This window comes from Equus quagga, chromosome 20, assembly GCF_021613505.1.
Source record: "Equus quagga isolate Etosha38 chromosome 20, UCLA_HA_Equagga_1.0, whole genome shotgun sequence".
Lineage (NCBI taxonomy): Eukaryota > Metazoa > Chordata > Mammalia > Perissodactyla > Equidae > Equus > Equus quagga.
In genome coordinates this window covers 22,455,503-22,481,701 of record NC_060286.1, presented here as the reverse complement: position 1 = coordinate 22,481,701, position 26,199 = coordinate 22,455,503, and the positions used below count along the sequence as shown (strand labels likewise).

Here is a 26,199-nt window from a genome sequence, read left to right as displayed (position 1 = left end):
ATCCTCTTAGGCTACTGTCAGCCTCGCAAAACTGGAACCATAGGAACAGGTGATGGCCTCCAGTAATTCTCCAGAAAGCAGCTCTGTTTTCTTTAGCAGTTCTTCAGGTCACCCTGGAGTTGGAGTCACCATGATGACTGCCAACTCTGTTGCTCTTTTGTAATTTAAAAGTAAGTTCTAAGCTGGAAATTTTCTTATTATAAATTTTTAAATATTCCTGCAAGATGAATCAAACCCAGCAATGTCCCCCATTCAACCAAAGACCTTGATTTGCACACTCTCTAATATGTTTGGTGATAATAGCCAGAGAAGAATTTATGGTGTGATACTCTTGGAGGATTTGGAAATTAGGGGTAGAAAGATTTGGAATGAGCAACAATATATATATCACAGATACTATGGAGAAAGACAAAGTATTGAAAAAGAGAAGGTAAGAAAGGGAGAAAGGCAGAGAAGCTGATTAGAAAATTATTTCTGCTTCTTGGAAACACTCAGCAGGGAGCTGGGCTGCAATCATTGACAGAAGGGCTGGCCAGCAAAGCCAAAAGGAAGTAGCTTTTGTCTCAAGATCACTGCCCTCTATCATGGCTAGAAGCTTTCTCTTTACTCTTGGAGATCATCCTTCTTTTCACGCTCTTCTCTCCAGTAAAAAGAATGTCACACAAACCCTTAGAAACAGCCATTGCCCCAAACAAACAACATTTTGTAGCAGATAAACAAGAAAAAAAATAGATGATGTCATTCAGTATTTTGCCTGCCTAACTTTCTAGAAGACAGGCATTCTAAAACAGAATTACTGGACAAGTTCATGACTTACATTCAAAGTTGGTTAAAGCTTAATTCTCTATGTCCCTTAAAGGGAAAAAAGAAGGTCCATTTTGAAACCCGAGCAATTGCTCCCTATGACTTCTACTGAAATGACAGCTGGAGACAAGGCTGAGAGGGCAAGAGGAAAACCTTCTCCCTCTCAAACTCAGGCTGCACCAGTCTTATTTCTTGTACTCTCACAGTGAGAAGCTGGGTAAGAGGAGGATGTGCACACATTACAGAAACAACATGAGATTCTATAACAGGTTGAACTATGAACTCTGACATCCTTCTTCCATGAGAAGAGGGGTTTAGAAATTCTAATCACCAGTACCTATTTTCTCTCCTAATTTAGTTGCATAGTCTTCTCAAACTTTTCCACCCAAGTGCCAATAATGCCAGCGATGGATTAGAGAAGACACACAATAAAAATGATGTCTTTAAATTCTTGTTAACTTTTTTGTAAAACATAAGATTCATAAATTAAATATTCACTCTTATTTCCATTCTTCTTCATAATGTATCACTTTGGTTTTGATTCAAGTTTTTACTCCAAATCAACAATTAAAATTGACTTCAAGAAAATGTATCACATTTACTTTGTGGCTCTATATTCCCCTGGGTACATGTCTACATACCTGAGTACTGAAGGTCTTAGATTAGTTTAAAGGACTCACGTTTTGTCTTATTTTGTTTCGTTTTGTTTCTTTTCAACCACTGCTCAATTACTGGGCACTGTATATTCTTTCTCTGGTGCTCTTGCCAAAATTAACTTCCTTAGTATGTCAAAGATTTATCATGAGAATTCAAAGTTGATTTCCAAAATCCAATTTTTGCTCTTTACCTAAATATTGAATTAAAACCAGTTATACTTTTTCTATACTGTAATAAAAGTTGGGAACACATCTTTGCTGACACATTTCCTCTCAATGCTGCTTTTGGTGGCTCTGAATGGAGAATCTTCTACCAGGTTTAGAAAACCTGCTGGCATCTGTGCCCTGGAGGAGAGTCACTGTCTTCCCAGGGGGAAGAATTCTGGAACTTGTCTTATAATAACTTTCCATGGCTGATCAGACAGAATATATGAAATTAGTTACAAGATAAAGTATGGATAATGCTCAAAAAGCAAGTCCTGATATAATGATCCAATAAATCCCTCAGTTCTCTGTTCTGGAAATAAGTCTCTGAAGCCAGAAGATGCCAGATTCAACTTTGGCCGAGGATTTCCACCTCCATGCTCAGCTTCCACCTTATTTATTTCTGGAAACTAATGCAAAAGAAAAAGAAAAGGCTTTCCATAGTTACGTTATAAATTTTTTTTAAGAAGCCAGACACAAATGACCACATATTACACGATTCCATTTATATGAAATGTTCAGAAAAGGCAAATTTATAGAGACAATAGCAGATCAGTTACTTAGGGCTAAGGACAGAAGCAAAGATTAACTGCAAATGGACATGAGGGAGATTTTAGGGGTGATGGAAATGTTCTAAAACGCACTGTGGTGATGTTTAGACAATTCTATAAATTTAATAAAAATAATTGAATCGTAGGCCTACAATGGATGAATTTTGTGATATGGAAATTAGACCTCAATAAAGCTGGTTAAAGAAACAGAAAACACCAGTCTTTAGAGAAAGAGGATGCTTCAGTGAGGTTTTTAATTATCTAAATATCATGAGAAATTTCTGGCTAATTAGAAATGTTTCAACACAGCAAAATAGGACATTGCTTAAATTAACTGAGAGTGACGCCAAGACAAACATAAAGCAGTCTACTGTGGGAAGCGATTGTTTATACCGATTGTTTACATTTCTTTTTGGTTGTTGTTAATTTATATGGAACATTTACCCAAAAAAAGTAGATTTGGTCTTTATTAGTTTGTCACCCTGATAACATATCTCCCAAGAAAAAAGGTAAAACTAGTTAGCACTTGTAAAATATTTAACATGATGGAGTAAGTAAGTGAAATGTACTTGGATTATTTCCTTTTCTGAGTTTGTTCCTACAGAAAACCCTAGTGAGGAAAGAAGCAAAAAATGAGGAGATAATATTGAGAATTATGTGAATTAGATGCTCAACTAACCCAATTTTGTATTCCTGGGTCCACAAGAAGACTATATTTCTCAGCTTCCTTTGCATTTAGGATGGAGTCATGTCTGACAAAATGTATGTAGAAGTGAGGTATGTCACTTCCAGGCAAGGCAATAAAACACACTGGATAACCATTCAAGCTCGCTCTCTCTCTCTTCCCTATGGATACAGCTAGACATGAAGAACTCCAAGGTGGTGAACTCAGCTCATGGAAGAATCCTAGATGCCTAAATTACTTCTTTGAAGAAAGCTGACAAGGAGAGCTGCCCGTTTGGCATTGGACTTTGCCTGAACAAGAAATAAATCTTTCTTTTGTTGAGCCATTGAAATGTTGGGATTGTTTGTTACAGGTAATTACCCTGACTTATTACCCTAGTTAGTTATTTAATTACCTTAACTAATCTAATATGCTATAAGACTCAAAGTATATTTCTTCTTTTCTTCCTTTTATCATCTAGGCCTATTCTTTCCCTCATGCCCATCCTTCCTCTTTCCTTTCCTATTCCCCTACCTCATGACTCCAGTTAGTGTTCATTTCTGAGGCAGAGGAAGAAATCCATAAGTAATATCCAGCCTGTCCCTCATTAAGACCCTTCTTCAAGAATTGGAATATTTGAGTGGGATAAGGTAAAAATAATAAGCCAGAATTCTTCATTCAGAAGAATAAGAATGTGTCTCAAGTCTTTGCTTAAAATGTTGCATTATCACCAAGAACAATGATTTGCCCATCCTCCTGAAAAAAAATCCTACAGTGATAAAATGCCAGGAAAGAAATGTCAGAGTTGGCAGCCACCTTCTGGGCCATGAACTTTGTTTTTATTTTCTGAAGCTTCTGAAGCCTTTGGTAGTGGAGAAGTGCATTCTGGTTGTTCTAATGCTTTTTGTCGACCCCTGAGGGTTATCTCCCTAAGACAAGAAATTACTCTTTCAATTCATTTTCAAGTTGTTTCATTATCCAGATGCCCTTTCCTCCTTTTCCACATATAGAGCAAATACAAGGAAAGAAGAGAGGACCCACCCCAATTCAGAAACCACACCCCGGGCCACACTCAGCCTGTTACCATCATCCCAGCCCTTCATCCTGTCAACCCCAGTACCCCCCAACTCCACAGTCAAAAAATAAAATAATTCAAATAAAAAACAGCTCATAAAACAGTAAACAAAATAAAGTCAGTTTTTCTTTTCTTTTTTTAAGAACAAAATGAAACTTGAGGGAAAACTTACTGGAGTTACAGTTTATCCTGATACAGTCTAGATGGGGAAAAATAAATGAAAGATGAAATTGCATCCTTCAAGGTAACAGCTGCAGACATCCAAAAACAATCAGTCCACCCTTCCGGGGACAGACACACGCAAGAAATGTGGCCATTTTATATATATATAGTATGCACAAGTTTAGGGGTGGGTGTATATGTACAGTATATTATTTAGTAAAGTTGGATACATATATATATACACACACACACATATATATATACACATATGTATAGAGATATATACTGGTATACATATATATCCACAATAGACACCAAGTATGCTTTTTTTCTCCCAAAACCGATTCATTTATGTAAAGTATTTCAAACCTGGATTTTGAAATATTGATTTTGTTAAACTTGGAAAATTATGCAAAAATTTTCCCACCCAATGCAGGTTATATTCTATTTCCCTCTACAATTGATTTTCTTAAAATTTATCTTTAAAAGTAGCATTAACACATTTTTGTATTAGTATTTCAAAAATATATTACCAGTCTGACACATTGTATCATTTAAAAACATCTGTCCATGAAGCTTCTCAGGGCAGTATTTAACCCTTTCTCTTTTTCTAAAAATGAACTCCCTCCACCCTCTCCTTAGGTTGGGCCCCAAATGCTATAGAAATTTGCACAGGCAGATTTGCCATTATCCTTAAAGGTAAGGAAAGGGTTAACACTACCTGGTCATTTCCTGTCATAAAATGGCCACTTGCAAACAGCTAACCGCACAAACACCCATCCCAGATTTTAGAGAGGTGGGGTCAGGTGTAGGGTGAAAGGAGTTGTACGATGTTATCGCAATTGACTGGGTTCTCTGCTCTTGTTTCAAAGGCTCCCAGACCAACCCACTCATGAAGCCCATCTCTGTCTTCCTGCCTGAATGCTCAGACTGAATCAAGTGCCTACAGCATTCAAGGAGAAGGCGAGACAACTACATGGGGAGGAGGTCTCGGGCACCTTTGACATCCTACCTACTTCACTCTGTGATTCTGCATCTTGAGAAAAGAAAATTCTTTGTTTTAATTTTTTTTTTTTTAATGAGAAAGAGAAGGAAAAAAGAGTGGCTAATTTTCCAGTGTTGGTAACCAGACAAGGTATTCTGTGCCAGAGATCAGAGTGTCCATCTTTTTATTAGTATCCGTTTAGAGTCATAGTCACACAGCATAAAGGTCTTGAATAGAGTCAGTGGGTGCTAGTCGGGGATTGGGCAGAATGGTTAGAGAAATATGTCAGGCTAATTGTTACCAAGCTGCCCACCTGAACCCAAGTTTGGTTTATGATGGTGGAAATTGCAATAAAAATTTGTTTAAAGCCAGACTTTAAAAGTTAGAAGTAAAATGATAAAGACAAGGAAGAAAGTTACAGGAAAATATACCATTAGAAACTGCTCTTCTTCTGCCTGTGGTCAACTCAGTAGTTTTGGAGGACTTGTTGAGGATAATGCCACCATTTGAATTTCTCAAAGTAAATAATTTTAAGTGAGCACATACAAAAGGAACCAGTGGCAACCAACAGACCAGAATTAAACTATGTGAAATCCAGATAGGAGCAATTTAGAACACCCAATCATTCTGAGGAAGGAGGCAAGAGGCTTATTTGTTCCCCAAAAGAAACATCTGTTGAGAAAAATCTGGGTTTGGTTTCGTGCGGTTAGGTTTGTCATGTGTCGTCAACCGCAACAGAAAAGTGGGAGCAAACAGCCCTGGAGCAACTGGTACGATCACCAGACAGAGGAGGCCATGCCCCTGGTGAGGACCAGGAAGGGGGAGGGCAGGTAGGGAAGAAGGGTGGGGCTTCAGCCACTGGTTGCACCTACTATCACCCAAAGCTGGAGAAATGCCCCTTCCTGATGAAAGAGAGGGGAAACAGACATATGGGAATAATTTAAGGGAGAGGGAAAGTGAAAGATTGAGCCTAAAGCAACAGACCCAAGAAGTATAAGCAAGGAGTGGTTTTCTTCTTTGGTTTCTGTGCTGCTGAGGATTCTCTTCTTAGACAAGGGCCTGATTTAGGGAGAGGTATGAGGTTGGGCTCATCTGGGTTCTAGGTTCATGCAAAGTGTTCCGTGAACTGAATGGTGTCTTTAAACCAACGTGAGGACTTGGAGTTTTCAGGATAGCAAACAAATGGTAATGTTAAGTCAGGAAATGAAGAATTATTTTGCTACTTGACCTGAAGAATAAGTGGTTTGAGGAGAAAAATCTACCCCAGACCCTTGTTCATAGGCTCTGAGAGGGTGATCTTGATAGTGAGAATGTATTTTTTTAATGAAAAATGAATCAGGGGAAAATAATTTCCTTCAGAGTTATCTTCAGCAGCAGCCAAAGTTCTCTCTCTGCCTTAGCCTTGGTATGACGTTTGAGGGGTGTGTGTGTGTGTGTGTATGCTGCTCATTTTGTTTAATTTAGTTTTTTGTTTTATTTTAGTAAGTGAGGGGAAATTGTTTTTCATATTGATGAACTTTGAGTTGAGCATGGAAGAGATGAATGTTTCTAGGAGTTGTGTGTCTTCAGGGATGCATAGAGTAAACAGTAGTCAGCAAGTCCATGTTTCCAGAGTGGGAACATCTGGAAAATTTTAATGCAATTAGCCAAACTGCGTGACACTCCCTACAAGCCCCCACCAGCAAGGAAGGGCTGCCTGAACTGCTAAGGATTCTTATGACCACGAACGGGACTGTCCTAATATTGATCGACTTTTCCACTGTACCATTCAATTTAAACCAGGCGCTAAGGAAAGAGAAGACTCCCTCTGTGCATGTTTAAAAGGTGACCATCATGAAAGCATTTAGAAGTCATTAAGACTGTCACATCATTGATCCACAGTATTGATCTGTGGAGGTAACAGATAACCTGTGCTGATCTAGCAGTTTAGAAATATGGATTCTAGTCTAAGCTCTGCCACCAACTTTCTATGTCAGCTTTGCAAAGTGACTCAGTTTAACATCTGTAAAAATAAGCATAAAAACACTTTCTTGATTTATCTCACAAAGTTATTGTGAGATTCAAATAATACAAGTTTTTAAAAAATCTTTGAATATACTGACATCATAAAAATATTATTATTGTATCTTTTAATTCTGAGATCAAAATATGATTGGTCAATAGGAAACCTCATAACGTTTAAAAATGTACTGTGTGTCGCTGGACATTTTTCATGCCTGCTATTACCACAGCTGGTTATCTTCAGAAAACAAGGCCCCCAGAAAATTATAGTCTCCCTGATATTGAGGAGACACATTACATCAAAGAAATATACACTAGACTTTTATATCATGAGCTTATACGTGTGACCAATTTGAAATAAATTGGAATATCATTTGTGCCTGTGCTAGAAAAGAGACACCACTTCAAAAGAGTGAGGGAACAAAATGATCACTTGAAATTAGTTCCTGGAGAATGCACGTGAATGCAAACTCTGCTTGGAGATGTTTTCTTCTATAACCACGAAAAGGGAAACACGAACTCATGACAAGGAGAAAGATTTATGAAGGGGTCTATTTTGGGGAGGAGGTCGAAGGACCACCTTCAAACAAACTTGAATATGAAGAGTTGTGTATACACACGTAGAAAGAATTTAAGTTCAGTTTTCCACGTTAGGTTTGAAAGAAAGTTAAATAAATTCAAACCAGTAATTGCGGGGAACGATACCCTTTAGGGAAAAAAGAAGTCACTATTGCTTCTGGAGAAGCACAGTGCTCTCCAGGGAGGGGCTAGCTCTCTTTTGCCTAAGATGTCTCAACTTCAGAGGAGCTAGACTGATTGTGTGCCAAAAGGAGCCAAGAGGCAAAAGCAGAGTCTTTTGGACAAGCAAGAGTTTAAAATAGAAGAACAATGCTTCCAGGAATATACATGGGATCTATGATTAACTCTGTGTTGTGTGTGTGTGTGTGTCTCTGTGTGTGTGTGCATGTGTGTGTGTGTAAGAGAGAAGGAAAGAATCTGTCCATTTCTTTCTTAATTCCCTTTTATCTCCCCCCACCCCCTGTTTTTCCTTCTAAGATGTGAGACCCGTCACAGTTAGCTTTCTAATCTTTACAAAACAACATCTAAAACGGAAAAAAAAAGTTGTCTGTTTAAAGACAGTGTGCATTTCCCCAGGGCCCACAGGGCTGAATCATCCTTATATCTATGGCTTTCTCCTATTTTGAAACAGACACAGAGTTAAAAAAAAAAGTCTTCATCTTCTTTTTCTGTGAGCTAGTTAGGAGGTTATGTTTGTTTTGGTTTGGTTTTAGGGGTTTTTTACTTTTATATTTTTTCTGCTGTTTTTCTGAAAAACAGACAATCAGCTACTGGTTTTGGTTTTAGGTATATACTCTTCTGTTGGTTTGTTTAAGGTGGGAAGGATGGCGTAGGGAAGGGAAGGTGAGAGGGACAGGGGTACGCCAGCCCCTGCAGGCTGCTCAGTACGCTCTGTTCTCAAGGCTGTTTGCTATGCGGGCCGCAGGCTTTGGGCCTTTGAAGGGTTGAATACCATCTTTTGATATACCATGGCTGATGGTGGGGACGATCGGAAACTCAAGAACACAAACAAAGATCCAGCAAAACAGAAAAACACAACCCAAAATAACCAAACACACACATACACAATCAAACAAAAAAAAAACCAAGAGACACACTGACAAGAGAGATCAAATGAGGTTGGACAAGAAAAATGACAGAGTATCATAAAAGCTGCAGATTGGAAGGAAAAAAAGACATAACTAAACAAGCCACTGCTCAAAACAGTCTTCTGTTTCCTAGAGGTTTTTAGGATTGTAGTGCAGGCAATTTTCAAGTGTGACAAGTTCACCTGACACAGATAAGACTGGTCTGGATTCCAAATCTCACAGTCCCACCAGGCCATGTAGGATTTTATATGGTCTTGCATCTGGTACATTTGTCCATCATGTCTTCTCTACACCTCTGACAAGCCATTCCACTGACATCTTTATAAAGGAGTTTTGTATCCAAACATATTCTACATACCGGAACACATCATAGGCTTAGAAAGTATGGACTCAGCTATATCACTAATCCTGTCAACACAGGGCACTGACTTTCTACTGAGCAGAATCAGCAGAAATAGAAGTTGTTTTTTTTTTCCTTCTGAAAACCAAGAGGTCCCCATTCTCCATAGAAGGTCAATTAGAATCCGGTCAAGATGGTCAGTAGCAGGAGAGAATGTGAGGCCATAAGCAGGGAATTTCCAAAGTATCTAGTACAGGTAATTACAGTGGAAGGGCAGATCCTATCCCAATACAGCTACAAATTTGAAATTGTGTTAATTTTTCAATACTAAGGAAATATGTATATGTATTATATGAGGAGAACAGAGTAATTGGTGAGTAGCAGTGTGATGTAATCATCTTTATAGAAAAGGGTGCTGAATGATGGGTAAGAAAGACAGGAAGGAAGACGGGGATATGTATTAGGAGCCATGTATTCCTTCCACATGTCAGACACTCTAAACTTATAGAATTATTTCTCCAATGGGACAACAAAAACAATCTGACTTTGTTTCTCTACTAGGAGAAAGTAAGAGGAGATACCAGTGTCATCAAGGCCACCAGAATTCCCCATTTAAATAGTCATTGTGGAGCTAGAAACAATGTATTTCTCATCCTACTCACAAAGCTTAGCTCTCTCCAATCCCAACCTCCCATTTTGCCTCCATTTCTTACCCTATCCCTACCCTCAGCTTTGACTGTTTTGAGTGGTGACCAAGAAATTGGACTTAATGGGAATGTGATTGATCAAAAGATGGACCAAAGTAGCGTGTTTTACACAAAGCTAAACGGTTCCAAAAAACCAAGAAAGGAAACTTAGAAAACAAATAATCTAGTAAAGAAACCACCACTGTCAGAAACCAGAAATTGACATCAAAACCTCATGCAGAAACAAGGAGAAGGTGATTGTTGCTGTTGGGTTTTGTCCTTGGTCTATCAAACAAGAGGTGAGCAGCTAACTTTCAAGAAACAAACAAAGAATTCAATCAAACCAATGAAAATCAGAAAAGAAAGGGAAGACAAGCCCAAACAGAGTGGCAGAGGGTACTTCATACGATACCTAGGTTAACCATGAGCTTGACACGCCCCCCATCCAGCTCCAAACGCAGGGTGTCAGCAGAGTCCCTGGAGGTAGTAGCCACCAGCAGCCCATAAGCTCGCTGGGACATGAAGCGGAAGGATACATCCTCTGCCTCGGTGTGCATGACCATGGGCATGATGATCTTCATGTACATGCTGCCATCGTAGCTCAAGATGGATGCCTCTGCAAAGAAGAATGGAGGAGAGGTTAGGATAAGGATATCAGAGTTTCCCTTTTCTTCCAGGGTAAGTAGAGTAGAGTGGAGAGGACACTAATTTTGTGGCCCGGTGACTTGTGTTTGATAGACTTCCATTGTTGACACTTTAAGCTATGTGACCTTGAGCAGACCACTTAAACTCTGAGGTTCTATTCCCTCTTTGCAAAAGATATATGATGTCACTGGGCCCTTCCCTACCATGCTCACAGACTTGTCAAGGGTGCCAAATGAAATAGTGGATGTGAAGGCATTTTGCAAAAGTGAAAATGCCCCCACAAGTAGTAGAAATTGTAATTCCATATGCCATAGATAAAACAAAAATACGTTAAACAAAAATCAGACTCCCGTAAGTATTTCATGAAGAACGGGAGGAAAGCAGTAGTTTATAATCAACACAGCAAACAAATGGATATTTGCCAGAGAGCTTCTGGAAGGAGGAAAGAGCAGCAGCACAGCCTGGTCCCATAACATCCCTAGTGCCCAGGCACACTAAGAGTTTGCTTGGCCCATTCAGAGAAGACTGATAAAGCTAGAGCTAGAACAGAAACAACGAAAAGCTAATGACACCCTGAGAACCAGTCATTTTACTTTTATTCAAATAGCACACCTCTAAGGAAGGAAGAAACTCACGCTTATTTGATACCTTCTCCAGTCCAAGCGCTTTGGTTAGGAGCCCCCAACCGCCTCTGACCCCATTATGTTGGCTCACTTAATGTTATAATGTGGGTCTATTCTTCCTACTTTCAAACAGAAAACCAAGGCTCCTGGGGCAGGGGGGATGTTATTGTTGAAAGTCACACAGCCTGGATTTTAACCCAGGATATCTACTACCAAGTCCAGGGCCTGTTCTGCAACACTATGCTGCTCAACATGTGAATTTGGTTAATTATTCATTTAGCAAATATTTTTAGAGACCATAGGAAGAGAATATAACTCACATTCCTATGAAGCTAGCTTGTCACTGGGCCCGGTATCTGGCACTGAGTAGGTCTTCATTAAATATTTGCTGTTGCCAAATAGTTGCTAACTACCTAAACATACTAGGGAGGGTTTGAAAGTAAAACAGATAAGGTCCCTGTTCTTAAGGGAGATGTGGCATACACAAATAACTGTACTAGAACATAAAAGTGGTTAAATGACACAGGACAGATATATCAACAAAGCCAGGGGCATTCAGGAGACAGAGGATATGGCATGCAGGTGAGTAGAGCAGACGGGGTAGAGGCTGATATGGTCTTAGTAGATGGGTGGGGTTTGTAATGAAAGAAATGATGGCATCAGACTTGACAGGTAGATAAAAGAACATTTCTACACCTAAAGGATAGAATCAATTGGAGTGCTCAGATAATAACAAACTATTCAATTTAACAGAAGCATGAAGCATATTTAGAGAAGTAGTTATATAAAGGTTGTTTGAAATTGGAATAAAATCAATGGACTTTGGTAGATACTGGGAAGTAAGTGAATGGTTTTAGATTATGAGGTACTACGGTGCATTCATTTGTGATACTGAGTACCAGACACTCTTCTAGGTGTTGAGGACATAACAGTGAACAAAAGAGACAAATATCTTCTGCCCTCATGTATAAGAGGAATCAGAATAGGGAGAGACCAGACAGACCGTATGGAAGGTACTCAGAATAGTCTGTGTCATCCTCATACCCCTACCCTATTTATACAACACACAAAAGGTCCATGAAAAGCAATTTAAATACACCTGCTCATTCCTGGGAAGCAACCATCACCTTGGAAATACTCATGACATGCTAATAGCTGTGCATTACAATTTGCAAACTCTAAGAGGATTACAGATAACGGTGTGACAGTTGTAGACACTATCACAATAAAAGACATATTATGAAGATCTGTTCTAAGATGGGAAATATAATCTAAATTCAACAAATGCTCCAGATGTGAAAGAAACTATTTTATCTCCTGGAAGAGCAGAATCAAAAGAATATCGATAATGAAAGCTAAAATTTATTGAGTACTTACTATTTGCCTGGTGCTTTCTGAGTCTTTACATGCATTAAGCAAACATTGAATCCTTACAAGAACACTATGAAGAAGATAATATTATTATTATATTTTATAGATACCAGGTCACACAGTTAACAAACGGCAGAGTTGGGAGTTGAAGGCAGGCAGTCGGATTCTCATGCCTATATACTTAAACATTCTGCCAAATTGTCAGAGAGCTATGCTAGGAGCACATCCTTGTTTCTAAGCACCAAAGCCTATGTATGTTTCATGGTAGAGTATGATATTCTTGTGACTATGTGTGTGAGTGTGTAAGTGTGAGTATGTGCACTATACATACATGGCAATTATTTAAAGTTGTATATTTATTAACATAAAAAATTATACAAACATAGATAATACATACGTTCCTAAATAATATATTGTTATATATGAATATGCACAATGCTTTATATGTTTGTATAACTATGTATAAATATAGTTAATCACTACTACTATACACCTCTACTATACACACTTCTACTATACACACTCACTATACCTTCTATTATACACACTCACACACACACACTCACATATATATATATCTGTCGGTGTCGCAATCCAATGTACACATCAGGATAGATGCGGAGAGGGCTGATGGCCACTCTGAGTTTATTGTAACCAGCGTTTCAATATATACATAGCTTACAGCTGTTAGACATACACAGGTGTTCTGGATGAAATAATTAGCGAATGCCAAGAATTCTTAGTGATTTCTCAAGAAGCCCTCCCTCGGCGTCTGTTTTGATATTACCATGTTGTTGCTGTGCTCGTATATTTTTATCTCGGAGCAGGCAAGGTCTCTTAGGCAACGGTCCCTCCTGCTCCCGATATCGATATCGTTTCTCCATCTGTGCCCCCGGGCAGCTGCCACCTGTCTTAGGTTGCCCCCCCTTGGGGTCTTACCCGTCATTGGCTAACCGGCCTTCTCACCGCTGGGTCACAGTTTGTTGGCAAGCTTTTTCCAGTCATTATTAACCCTTCCTGTGTCAGGGGTGGCTACAATATCTATATTCTCCTTTTTAAGAGATATAAGATAAGATATAGGTACTTACAAGATAAGAGATAAGGTACTCAGTGAGCCATGAAATGGTTGTTTTGATATGTTCAACTTAAATACATTCCAAAATTAGTTGTCACTTTTATTCCTCTGGATATGTGTGGCACCAGAACATATGTATAAATGAATGCATCTTTATGTCAATATTGGTAGTATCAGAGAACAAATATCAAATGAGTATGTAGTTAAACAGCTAATGGTACAAAATAAAGTGTGCTTCTCAATGTGTACCTTTGTGTGCATCTCTCTGAGTGTATTCTATTATCAACCTAATATCTTTAAGGGGAGTGTGATGAAGGAGAAAATTTAATATAGGAATCAGCTGAAGTAAAACCTATTCCAGGAATCATATTAATTGGCTTAAAAGATTTCAAACAGAAGGAGTACCATGAATAGAAAGCTAAGTTGAGGGGAAAAATGAGTTTAAATAAGGAAAGTTATTCAGTCTAAAATCTATGGGAATATTGAGAATTGAGAGGCCACATCACGGGATGCTCACATAATGGTACTTAGACAGTCTCCCTATTTTATTCCTCTTTTCCTCCTTTATTACCTCCTTTTGTCTTAACGGAATATTTCCTAGCATACTATTTTCATGCCTTTAATGATTCTTAACTTATCTTTTGAGCTACTTTCTTAGTGGTTGCTCTAGGGTTTACAACATACATCTCAATTTATCAAAACCTGATTCATATTTATACTAACTTAATTCCAGTAGGATATAGAAACTTTACTCTTATATATCTTCTCTCTTCCCTTCCTCCTTATTTTGTGTTATTATTGTTATTCACATTGTGTCTCTATGTGTTAAAAACTCAATGACATGTTGTTATAATAATGGCTTTATAAGGACTTATGTCTTTTTAAGAAGCAGAGAGAAGAAAGGAGAGCTCAAATATATTTATAGAAGCTTTTTGTTTTAATTAAGCTTATTATTTACCATCTCTGTTTCTCTTCATTTCTTCTTGTGGATTTGAGTTACCATCTGGTGTCATTTCTTTTCTCCAATATAGCTTCATTCATTTGTGTTTTATTGTCAAATATATTACAATTCTATATGTTATAGGCCCCACAATATAATTTTATAGATATTGGTTTATGCAATTGTTTTTTAAATCAGTTAAAAGAAGAAAGAAAAAGAAATGTGTAATTACACTGTCTTTTATCATCACCTACATAATTACCTTTCCTGGATCTCTGTTTTTTCACATAGATTCAAATTCCTATCTGCTATCACTTCCTTTCATCTTGAAGCACTTCTTTTAGTAGTTCTTATAAGACAGGGATACTAGCAATGAATTCCCTGTTTTTGTTTACCTGGGAATGTTTTCATTTCACCTTCACTTGAAAGATAGCTTTGTTGGATATAGGATTCTTGGCTGAAAGTTATATTTCTTTCAGCACTTTGGATGTTGTCTCACTGCCTTTGGCCTCCCTGTTTCTAAAAAGACATCAGTTGTTAATCTTATTGTGGTGCCCTCGTACATCAAGAGTCATTTTTCTCTTGCTGCTTACAAGATTTTTCTTGTTATCTTTGGCTTTCAACATTTTTTTATAGTGGGTCTAGAGGTGAACCTCTTTGTATTTCTTCTACTCAGAATTCATCGAGCTTGTTTGGTGTGTAGACTAGTGTTTTTCATCAGATTTGGGAAATTTTCCATCACTAGTTCTTTGAATATTTTTTCTGTCCCTTTCTCTCTCTCGATTCCATCCAGTACTCCCATCATACATAAGTCAGTACACTTAATGGTGCCTCACATGTCGCTGGCACTCTGTTCGTTTATCTTCATTCATTTTTCTTTCTTCTATTCAGATTGCATAATGTCTTTTGATCTATCTTCAAGTTTGATGATTCTTTCTTCAGCCAATTCAAACCTATTGTTTAGCCCCTCCAGGGAATTTTTTGTTTAGGTTATTGCACCTTTCAACTCCAAAATTATATATATATGAAATCTCCAAATGCAAATTTTGGAGTTGAAAAGTTGAAATATAAATTTATATTTATTTATATTTATATTTTTATCTCTTTATTGATATTCTCTATGTGATGAATCATTATTATCTTATTTTCCCTTAATTCTTTAAGCATAGTTTCCTTAGTTCTTTTAACATATTAATAACAGCTTCTATGTAGTCTTTGCTAAGTCCAACATCTGGGCTCCCTCAAGGTCAGTTTCTATTGCCTGTATTTATTACTGTGTATGGGTCACACTTTCCTGTTTCTTTGCATGTTTAATAATTTTTTTTTGAAAACTGGACATTGTAGATAATAGATTGTTGGAAATCTGGGTACTGCTACCCCCACACACCACCACCACACCAGGGCTAGTTCTTGTTGTTTGTTTCTTCATTTGTTTATTTGTTTAATGACTTGGCTGAAGGAATTCTATCACTTGTATTTTCCCAGCAGTGTGAAGGCTCTGATGTCCTTGCTCAGATAATTTTTGCTCGTTTTATCTTTTAGTCTGCCTTTCTAGATGCTGTCCCTGGGTCTGTATAGGCCAATTATTGGTCAAATATTATGCTTAAGTTCCCTTAGTCAGTTAATTTTTACCCTTTATCTGTTGGATCTGTGTGACTTGGAGACCAATTTCACAGTTCAGAGAGTTTAAGACTTTGCCTCATGGTTAGCCAGAGATTAGTACTCAGAAGTTGCCCTTCTTGTCACTCCCGAGCATGTGCAGCCTTGGAAGATGCACAGTTTTCCAGACCATCAAGGATAAACGTGGTTTTATTTTTAAGCCTGGTTTCCTAGAAGTACACCCTGGATAAAGTAGCTTATTGTTCAGTCAGTGTTTGTTGAGAGGTTGTGCTTAAGCCCCTTGAGCCAATAGGCTCTTCCCCCTTGCTGATGGGTATGGGTGTGGCTTGGGAATGCCTTCAGATCTGCCCCAAATCTTATTCTAATTAGTCCTGAGTGAGCGTAGTCTAGCAAATGTACACAACCATCCAGAGCCCCATGGATGAGTGTGATCCCAGAATGGCCCTTCATGGCTTTCTCTGTCCCTGATTCTCTCTCTTAAACTTCTGGCTGGTCTGCTATTTTGCTCATTGCTACTAGTATTGTAGAGCTACCTGTCCCTTCAGAATTGCTAGTCATCAAGATCTCCATTGTCTTCAAAAGCCCTTTAGCCATGAACTTCGCTAAGCTCTGCTCCAAATAGTCAGAGTTGTAGAGCTCTCCATCCTTACAGCCTGCAGTCTACTCCTGGGCAGAACCTCTGTGGCAATGCACCCAGATGTGTGCAGAAACAATGTACCACTTCTCCCTGAATGATACTCCCATTCTATGAGTGGGCACTAGGGGAAGATGGTAGACTCTGGTCTTCCCAGCTTGCCCCTCCCAACATGGAACATTTGAATAAGCTGGGATGGGGACACTTAGAGCCTCAATATTCTTGACATGCCATATCTGGGATAGAGCTTATGCCTATGAATAGGAATTGCGTAGGAGAAGTAAGCCCTATTCTTGGCTGTGCCCCCTAGGAATACTGCTTCTGCAACATGGAACTGAGGTGAGTTGAGAGGCACCAGTGGCCTGCCCCTGTTGAGGTAAAACTGTAGCCCTAGGTAACTGGCATCCACTCAGAATAAAGCTTCCATAACAAGGAGCAGGGGTTGGGTAGGAGATGGGAGCAGATTGTTTAAATGCCATAGCTCTCATTTTTCTTAGTGAGATTTATTAGATCTCTTAAATAAAGTTTCTCCAGTTGTTGTATGTCCTTAAAACAATTTTCAGAGATGTTAGATGGTTGTGTGTGTGTTTTAATAATTTTCACCAGATAAAAGGTTGTTTCTTTGGGAAAAGGGTCTGCTAAATTCCTCTTCCAGCCATTCTAGAGTTTCCCTATTTTGACTACTACAAATGTCTCACATATCTTTCTCCATAAAATTTTCCTTAGCCCCCAGTGATATATATTTGTATTTGTCATAGTAGGCCCATTTCTGTTTATTTAGGAGTATAAATAATTATATTACTTAATCATTGTGATATTTAAAAACACTAATTTTTTTCTTATTCTCTGATTGTTCTTCAACTTCAATGACCAATAGTTTCTCTCTACATTCCCAACTCTGGTCAATAAGGGAAAAAGCTACACTCCCACTAAAATTCAGATGCCTCTCCAAATAAAGGAAGGGAGTGGCACTAGAATATTGAGTAATGTGATAGAAGTCAGCATGGAAAAAGTTTTCTATTAAATTCTTGTGTTAAGAGAAACAATCCAGGGAGAAAAAAATGACAATGTTTATTTTATTTGTGTGTATTTCTTTTATCTACACAATGCTTGAACTCCTTTCAAAATAAAAGCACTATTCTCAGCATATGCTAAACTAGTCTCAGAGAGTCACTATTTCCTCAGTCTTTCATCTTCCTTTCTTTAAAAAAAAATCACATTAATGGTTTTATTTTTTTAAATAGCATAGCTTCACTATTTAATCTAAGAGATGTACATATGTGTGTGTGTGTGTGTGTGTGTGTGTGTTGTGTGTGTGTGTGTGTGTGTGTAAAGAAAAAAACTTCAAACATGCCACATTACACTACCGAGAAATAATTATCATTAACATTAGGGGAACATATTTCCAGATATTTTTCTAAGCATATACGCAGATAAAAGGATAAATGGGAATACTTTAAAAGATGGAAAACAGTCTATAAGTGTTATTTTAATTAAAATTAACTTTCATTTTACATGAAGTTAACAAAAGAAAAAATTCAAATTTCAAATAAATTTTTTGTTTTAAGAAATTTCTTTTTTTTAAAGATTGGCACCTGAGCTAACAACTGTTGCCAATCTTTTCTTTTTTCCTTCTGCTTTTTCTCTCCAAATCTCCCTCAGTACATAGTTGTATACTTTAGTTGTGGGTCCTTCCAGTTGTGGCATGTGGGATGCCACCTCAGCATGGCCTGACGAGTGGTGCCATGTCTGCACTCAGGATCGGAACCAATGAAACCCTGGGCCGCCAAAGCGGAGCACGCAAACTTAACATATTATTTATGGTGAATACCTGCTTTTCCTCTGGGGGTCTGGAGCATCAGTAACCGAAACCAGTAATACAAGCACTGTATGCCTATGTGACTGACCCTCAATAAAATTCCTGGACTCCAAGTTCAGGGAGCTTCCCTGGTTGGCAGCATTTTGCGTGTCCTGCCACACAATTGCTGGGGAAATTAAGCACATCCTGTTCATCTCAACCGAGAGAGCACTCCTGGAATCTTGTGCCTGGTTTCTTCTAGACTTCACCCCAGGTGCCTTTTCACTTTGTTGATTTTACTCTGTAACTTTCACTGTAATAAACCAAAACCATGACTGTAGCAGCTGCTGGATCCTGTGAGTCCTTCCAAAGAATTATCCAGATTCAGGGTGGTTCTGGGGACCTCTGACACACAGGTATGCTTTGTTTTATATTCATAATGTGTACAATCATCATGTGTTTGTTGTACATTTAAATGTCATCATTGTTCTCATCAAGACTTTTATCAGTTTCTCCACTTCTGAGTAATTTTATTTCATCTTTTAAATGCTTGGATTTTGGTAATATCTTTTTAGAGAGAACTCACTAGTGTTATATTACCAAAATTTGTTCGTGTTTTTGAACGTCTGTTCATGCTCTATTTGGATTATGTCACGGTTGCATGTAATTCTTGAGTCCCATTTTTATTTCATGTGGAATTTTATAGACATTGCTTTATTGTACTTGAAATTGGATACTGTCAGCATTCTTTTGTAGGAGGTAAATGATATAAATTTTGCCTACATGCCTGAAGAATATTATTTTATTCCTTGAAGTCCAAGGACATAATCAATACACATCTCATTGTTGACTATTCTATATCAAATTCTCTTAGAAGCCAGCATGCTACTTTAAACTTCAGAGTCAGTTCTTTATATTAAGAACAATTTCTGGTTTGATAGCTTTGGATGATTTCTTTGTTAAACTATTCAGTTTTTCTATTTCAGGGATCCAATTATCCTGTCTATCCTCCATACCTCTTATTTTCTCTATGATGCATTTAGTCTTTTTGACTTTTTCATCAACATTCAATGTAACGGTCTCAAGCATTTTCCCTCTGCAACAGTTCAATTTTTGGCCATATCCTCTCTGCTCCCCTGTTGTACTAATTATTTCAAATTAGTTATGTGTTGCATTATTTTCGGTCTCTTATTTTTCCTTCCATCTACAATACCCCTTTTCCTTTCACTGAGTTAATTTGTCTTAATTTTACTTTGAATTATTCTGGCATTAAATTAAAATTTCTTAAGTTATTCTATAGTGCAAATGACCTATAGAATATAGCTCCTGGGAAATTGTTCTGTCTTTGGGCTTATTTTCTTCTAGATCAAATTCTTTGACTTTTCTAAGCTATATCTCTTTCTTTATATTTTTATTTTATTTTTCTTCTGTTTTGTATTTGCCCTCTCATGCTTGCATTCAAGTGGCTTTGTCCAGAGTTTCTAATTGTTCAGATATAGTCTCAGTAATTTATTGACTCCCAGAGTCATCTACAGTTTAATGGCCTCATGTTTTTAGTTCTATGCACTTTTTTTCTGTAGCTTGAGAGATGGTGAAGTATGGGAAGGAAATGAGGGGAGACATGAAGAGTTCAGTCAAGACTGTGTATAACCTTTGTTCAGCTACCATAACTGTGTTCTCATTTCTGAATCTTTGTTAAGTGTCCTGTACCAGAAGTCACCCTACCTGGTTAAAGAGTGCATCCCAAGGCAATGGAGGAGGATACAGTAGGACTGCTGATCCATTTAACCCTGGTGACTTCTCTCTTGATTCTCAGTTCCATTGTATGTTTCTGTTACATGTATTTCCCTTCCGCAGCCATTTCTACTCCTCTTCTCTCAAAAATGGGACGAGATAAGAACATCTACTCAGTCTATTTCCTTTCCTCTATAAAGGTATTAGAGATAATTCTCAATATTTTTATCAACTATATAGTATTATACTTGTGGAGCATAGGCAGGATTGACAGCCTTATCAGGATTGCCATTCTTTTTGGCTTGGCTTCAGAATCATTTATCTTGCTCCTACTTTTTGAAATTTATGACACTGAGTTGTGCCTCTTTCCTTACTTGGGGCTAATGATTATTTGACTGGTATCTTCTTTTGTGTTTAATTTGAAAGAGGGAGGTTTTGGCAGGCAACTTTTTCCTACCATCTTCCCATTCCTTTTCATAATCAAATTATTATATCTAACACCAAAGAAACAGGTAGGAATTAATCAAAACTGAGTTCTTTAATCTGATTATAAGCATATGTTGTTTTAGATGAGATGAAGTCCTAATCAAGAAGAGAAGTGAAAACTATAGGGAAAATGGGACTGTAAGAAGAGAATGGTACAGAGGCTGTTCTTGCCTACACATACTAGGAAGTGACACCATTTACTGCTACTATAGTCTTGAAGGAGAAAGCCAGATTGGTAGGCAGTAATAGGAAAAGGGTAAAACAAAGTATTAGATGACACAATTGATGTGATATTGCTAACAAATGCAGGGGCTCAATAACATCAATACAGTACTATGAGCAATTAGCAATGTGTTTTCATATAGTGGACTTTGCCAGCAATCATTTTGCACTTAGCACACCAAGCAGACTTCCCAGAACTATATTCCCACCAGCCCATAAGCCATCTCCTATGGAGAGAAGATACTCTCATGGCCAATCTTGTAAGCGAAGTACCCCCACCTTCTCCTTTTGCACCTTCAAGACATCCTCCTGTTCACTCAGGCTGCTATTGGCCTCACACACTCCTTAAGTGTGCTTTATTCTGACAAAGCTTCCAAAATACACAGATTGCTTCCTCTCCACCCAAACTGGGCTGATCTTAAACAGTGTGCAAATCTATGCAGGAATGCCTGCCAGGTTCTAATTCTGAATTTTGCAGCAGCAGGAGCAACATAAATCTCTAGCTCTGAGCAGACCCAACAATAGCCAACAGTTCCAGGGAATCAACAAAATTGATATGAAGTGATATCCTCCTTCTTGTGGACAAGGCTGAGAAGAACCAACTTTTCACATTCTCTACATAATGCTGCCATTACATACAGTCATATTGGCTTCTCATCCCCAAACAACTAAGCTCTCTACAGCTGTGACAAAAATTCTGATTGACATTCCTCACTTTAAGGAAAGCAGATACATATGTTTGCATACTTTTTAGTATTCAAAAAAAAATAAACAAGGGATACAGAAATCCTGGCTTATAAGAGGTATAATTTTTAAGAAAATGTTCATTTGACCAAAGAATTCATGCAGCTTTCCCTTAAATAGCAACTTTTCCTACTGAATTCAAAATGTGATTCAATTTATAGAAATTAAACATAAAACAATTCAGAAGAAATCTACTGCTTGCAATAACATTTGCTCATTCATTCAATGATTAATATCTAATATATGCCAGACACTGTGCTTAAGAGGAGGGTCGGGGGAGCACAAATAACATGGCTGCTGTCTTTAACGAGCTTATAGCAAGTTGGAATTATAGACACAAACAGGTAACCTGTTATACTAAAGAATGAGTAAAGTGTCGTGGAAATTTAGGTCAGGAACCTACATCTTTGCCTAGAGTTGTTAGGGAAGGGGTGTGTAACTTGTGTTTCAAGGATGAGAAAGAGTGAACCACAAAGAGAGGAGTGGGAAGGCATTCTAGCTGAGGAAACAACATATGTACAGGTACAAAGTTGTAAAAGACCTAATAAGCACAGTTAGGAAGTTTGGATATTAATCAGCATAGAGGGCTTTTAGACAGGAAGTGACATGATCAGGTTTGCTTTTTAGACTAACTCTGATGGTACTGGGAAGACAGAATGATGTGGTGACAGACCAGATGCAATCTTATCCAATTTTCTTCCATATACTATTGCCATTGCTTTATTTTGCAAACATGTTATGAAATTTCAAAACACAATATTTATAAATGATGGTGGTATGTTTCTTGGAATTGCTCTGATTCTTTGAGTCAATTCAAGAAAGCTCTATTGTGCATTTGTAATTACACATATGGATCAGCTTCCCCATTCAGAATCATTGCTCAGTGTTCTGTCACTGTGAGTGTATAAGCTTGGAGTTAGAAGATTTGGGTGAAATCCTATATCTTCAAGTTATTCAACTGTGAAAGATTCTTGAGACTCAGTTTCCCCACCTATAAAATGTTTAATAATAACGGTGAATCATTCAAGATACTATAGGAAACAAACGGCCCACTTAATCTATGCCATTTGATGAAGGTTTAATAAAGGCAATATTTACAAAGATATAGGTCAGGGATCTTGAACCCTCCAGGGGTAACAGAGTATTCAGAGCTATTAAGAGCAGACCCCCATTATTATTATTACTACTTCTAGGCCTGATGGATCAAGGGGAAGGTCAGTTTCCAGAACCCTGAGGAAGAAAGAGAGGGAGCAAGAGAGCAAGTGGGTGAGCTATGAATGCCTCACAAGAGCTGTGACCTTAGGTCAAGGGCACAGCCAATGGGCAGTCATTTCACAGGGAGAGAGACAGGAAATTAAATATTCAGACTTCATTCCCATCCTTCCTTCTCAATCCCCTTGCGTGCTTCCCATTGGACAAACTCAACTGGAATTCAGATGGCAAAGGAGTCTGTTAATGCAATCCATATAGGATAACTTTGCAGGGTGCAAAGCTGAGTGGAAAAAGAGTAGAGCAGAGTGGAGAATGGAGCCAGAGTTGCAAATAAAAGGTATCTATCACAAAGGTGAACCTGAAGCATGAATGTGAAAACATCCAAATGTCTGATATTAGTGGGTGCTCAACAAATGTTGTACGTGCATATACACATATGTGTTTTAATTTCTCTGATGTCTAGAGATGACCCATCACTTTCATGTGAGGATACTTCTATATTAAAGGTAGCACTGGTCAGTAGAAAGAGCCCTGGTGTCAGGAGGCCCACATTCCACTCCAAGCTCCACCTCTTAATGGGTGTGCAACCTTGGGAGAGCCACACATATTCTCTGACCTCCCTTTTCCCTTATGTAAATCTTGAAAAATATTCAAAAATCATATAAGAAAATATGTTTGAAAGAGGTTTGCAAACTGTAAAGTGGAATGTAATTCTCAAGGGTTAATTACAGTGTTTTGTTAGTCTTCCTCTTCATAATGAAGTCTACTTTGATTAAATAGAGAAATAAAGTAGACATTCTGATTTCTTTTGTTCTCAGATTCCCTACACAATGGGTCTACTTTCATGATCATGGTAGAGAATGCACTCAAGAACCCTAGAGTTAGAGCTTTTATATTTCACCTTTGATGATAAGCATGCCTCACAACAGTCATGGGCAAACTATGTTCAGTGAATGAACCTAATATCCTGGTTAAGCTATGCTATCCATCATGAAAGCACTATTCTGTAGACTTTCATTTTTGCCCAAAGCTTGCTGCCTCCCTCTGTCGTATTCTTCCTATCATTATTCCAGAGAATGCATTTGCTCTCTCATTATCATGGTTGATATCTGGTTACTAAAATTTAAATGAAAGTTTTACCTCTTAACCATCAACAAAGATGACTGACTGCAGATGTGGATCTTTAGCGAATGGATTTGTCTACCTATCACCTTCACTCTATTCTAGAATATTATTACACAATAGCACTGAGCTGACATAGCAAAGGGATTAACAGCCAACTGCATACCTGTCCTTGTGTTTCCCAGGCTAATTGCTGGTGTTTTGATTCCCAGATGACTGGGTTGAGGCTCAGAGCACTGTTCTGTACACAGCTGTGCTCACTGAAATGTGATTTCTTTACTATTGGCAAAGGCCAGACCTGAGAGATGAGTTGTCTAGGGAAGCAAAAGAATACACTTTCTACCTGTCACCTGTTCCACAATGCACCAGCCCAACAAACCTCTGTCTCATATGCATGTTTTACAAGGAGAGACTGGGCCATTATTTCAACATGAACCAAAATCAAATTGTTTAGGAATATAAAACAAATTTTCTAGAAAAGTCAAACCAATGAAGAAATTTCTAGAAGTCTGATTAACTAACTAAAGTAGAACCAGTCTCTTGTCAATTTATCAGAAAAAAATAGCATAGAAGTTGTAAGATCACTCTCTCTGAATTGCACAGAAAGTTAGAGTTAGAAAGAAACAAAACAAACCTGCATTCAAACTTTGGTATTTCATAACTGAGGAAATTGAGGTAACATTTAAAAGCCTTGGCTTTTTTCTAATGGAGAAATTAAGAACATTCCTTTTTGTTTCTTCTTATTTGGGATCCTGCTTCCAAAATCAGGTTGCACAAAATCAGCAGTGTCTGAAATAAATGACTCAATAGATCCATACGCGTTTATACTCACAGATCTATTGAAGCACTTGGTTCAGAATATTGTTGATAGATATATATGTGGTCGTTATATATATTATATATGTTAAATATTATATATACATATATAAAAACAATTTCCAACACCACTTAAGCAGAGTTAGCTATGGAATGGGAATACAAAAGATTTGTGACAGTGTTGGACATTGCATCTCATCCACATAGGACATGCATTAAAGGATATCTTTTCTAGTGGATGTGACTAAGAGTAAAAAGAGAATTAATCGAGGGAAATCTCACAACCCTACATTTGCACAGTAGAATCTAGAGTTGCACAGGTTAATAAACTGCCCCTGGAATTGAATTCCACATAGTTCTGCAACTCTTAGAATGTTATTAGAATGAATGTTAGATCCTATGTAATGTCTCAGGCTGACACATCAGTCCATCAACCCCCTGGCCAACTCTCAACAGCACATGCTCTTCTTGGGAGACTATATCATTTGTGGTATGCATTTCCAAATCCTTGGGAAGATTTACTATATCAATAGTGGGGCTAATTTATTCAACATATCGTTTTTGAGTACCTACTATGTTTCCAGGCACTGTTCTAGACTGGGGATCTGGAAATGGATGAAATAAAGTTCCTACCTTGTGGAGCTTTAATTTTGGCTATAGTCATCCAGAGTAATTGCTCAATAGAAATAACCTTGTTTGCCTAATGATGTAAATGGCAAGTAGCTATTGCAATGCACTAGGGAGAAAAAATAATAGTCAGCAGGAAGACAATCATTTGACTGCATATACAGGGGTGGATTTTCCCATTCCCAAGCCTTCTATCAGTGTTATTTTATAAGAACTTTATCTAGAAGAGTAAGATATCAGATACGTCTGGCAGATGACTAGGACTCATCATACACAGACTGCTACTGCAGCAACAAGTAGGAAAACAGCTAAAATTAAGCTATAAACACTTCTTGTCAGGGCCCCATTCCCCTGCAAACAGAAAGTAGTTTTACAGAGCTGGCAAAGTGTACTGTAAATTATATTACCAGCCTACAGCCGATGAGTTTGTAAGTCTACGGAGAACAAGTTATCTGGCTCTGTCGCCATGCTCAGCTTGCCAAAATTGCATGTAAGGCACACCAGTCTGAGAGATATTGCTAAAACTTAGAAATGAGTTGACCAAGAACAGCACTGGAGCAGAAGAAGGAAGGTACACGGTACATGACATTAATTTGTCCCTAAAGTTTTCTTGTTGGAGTTTCGTTATGACTCAGCGGCACTGTTCAGCAGTCCCTGAGTCAACATTTAATTATATTGTAAATCACTAGATAATCAAGGGTGTGTCTGATGAATGGGTGGACAGTTGTTAGTAAC

General features: G+C 38.0%; 1 protein-coding gene across 1 annotated transcript in view; it reads right to left on the bottom strand.

Moving 5' to 3' along the window:
* NRXN3 (neurexin 3) overlaps positions 1-26,199 on the bottom strand; it is a 1,439,365-nt gene that overhangs the window by 915,054 nt on the left and 498,112 nt on the right. The window contains exons 9-10 of the mRNA XM_046647541.1: positions 10,208-10,411; positions 4,127-4,153 (exon numbers count right to left, since the gene is read on the bottom strand). Of these exons, the coding sequence (XP_046503497.1) occupies positions 4,127-4,153; positions 10,208-10,411 (231 nt within the window). The remainder of the gene's footprint in view (positions 1-4,126; positions 4,154-10,207; positions 10,412-26,199) is intronic.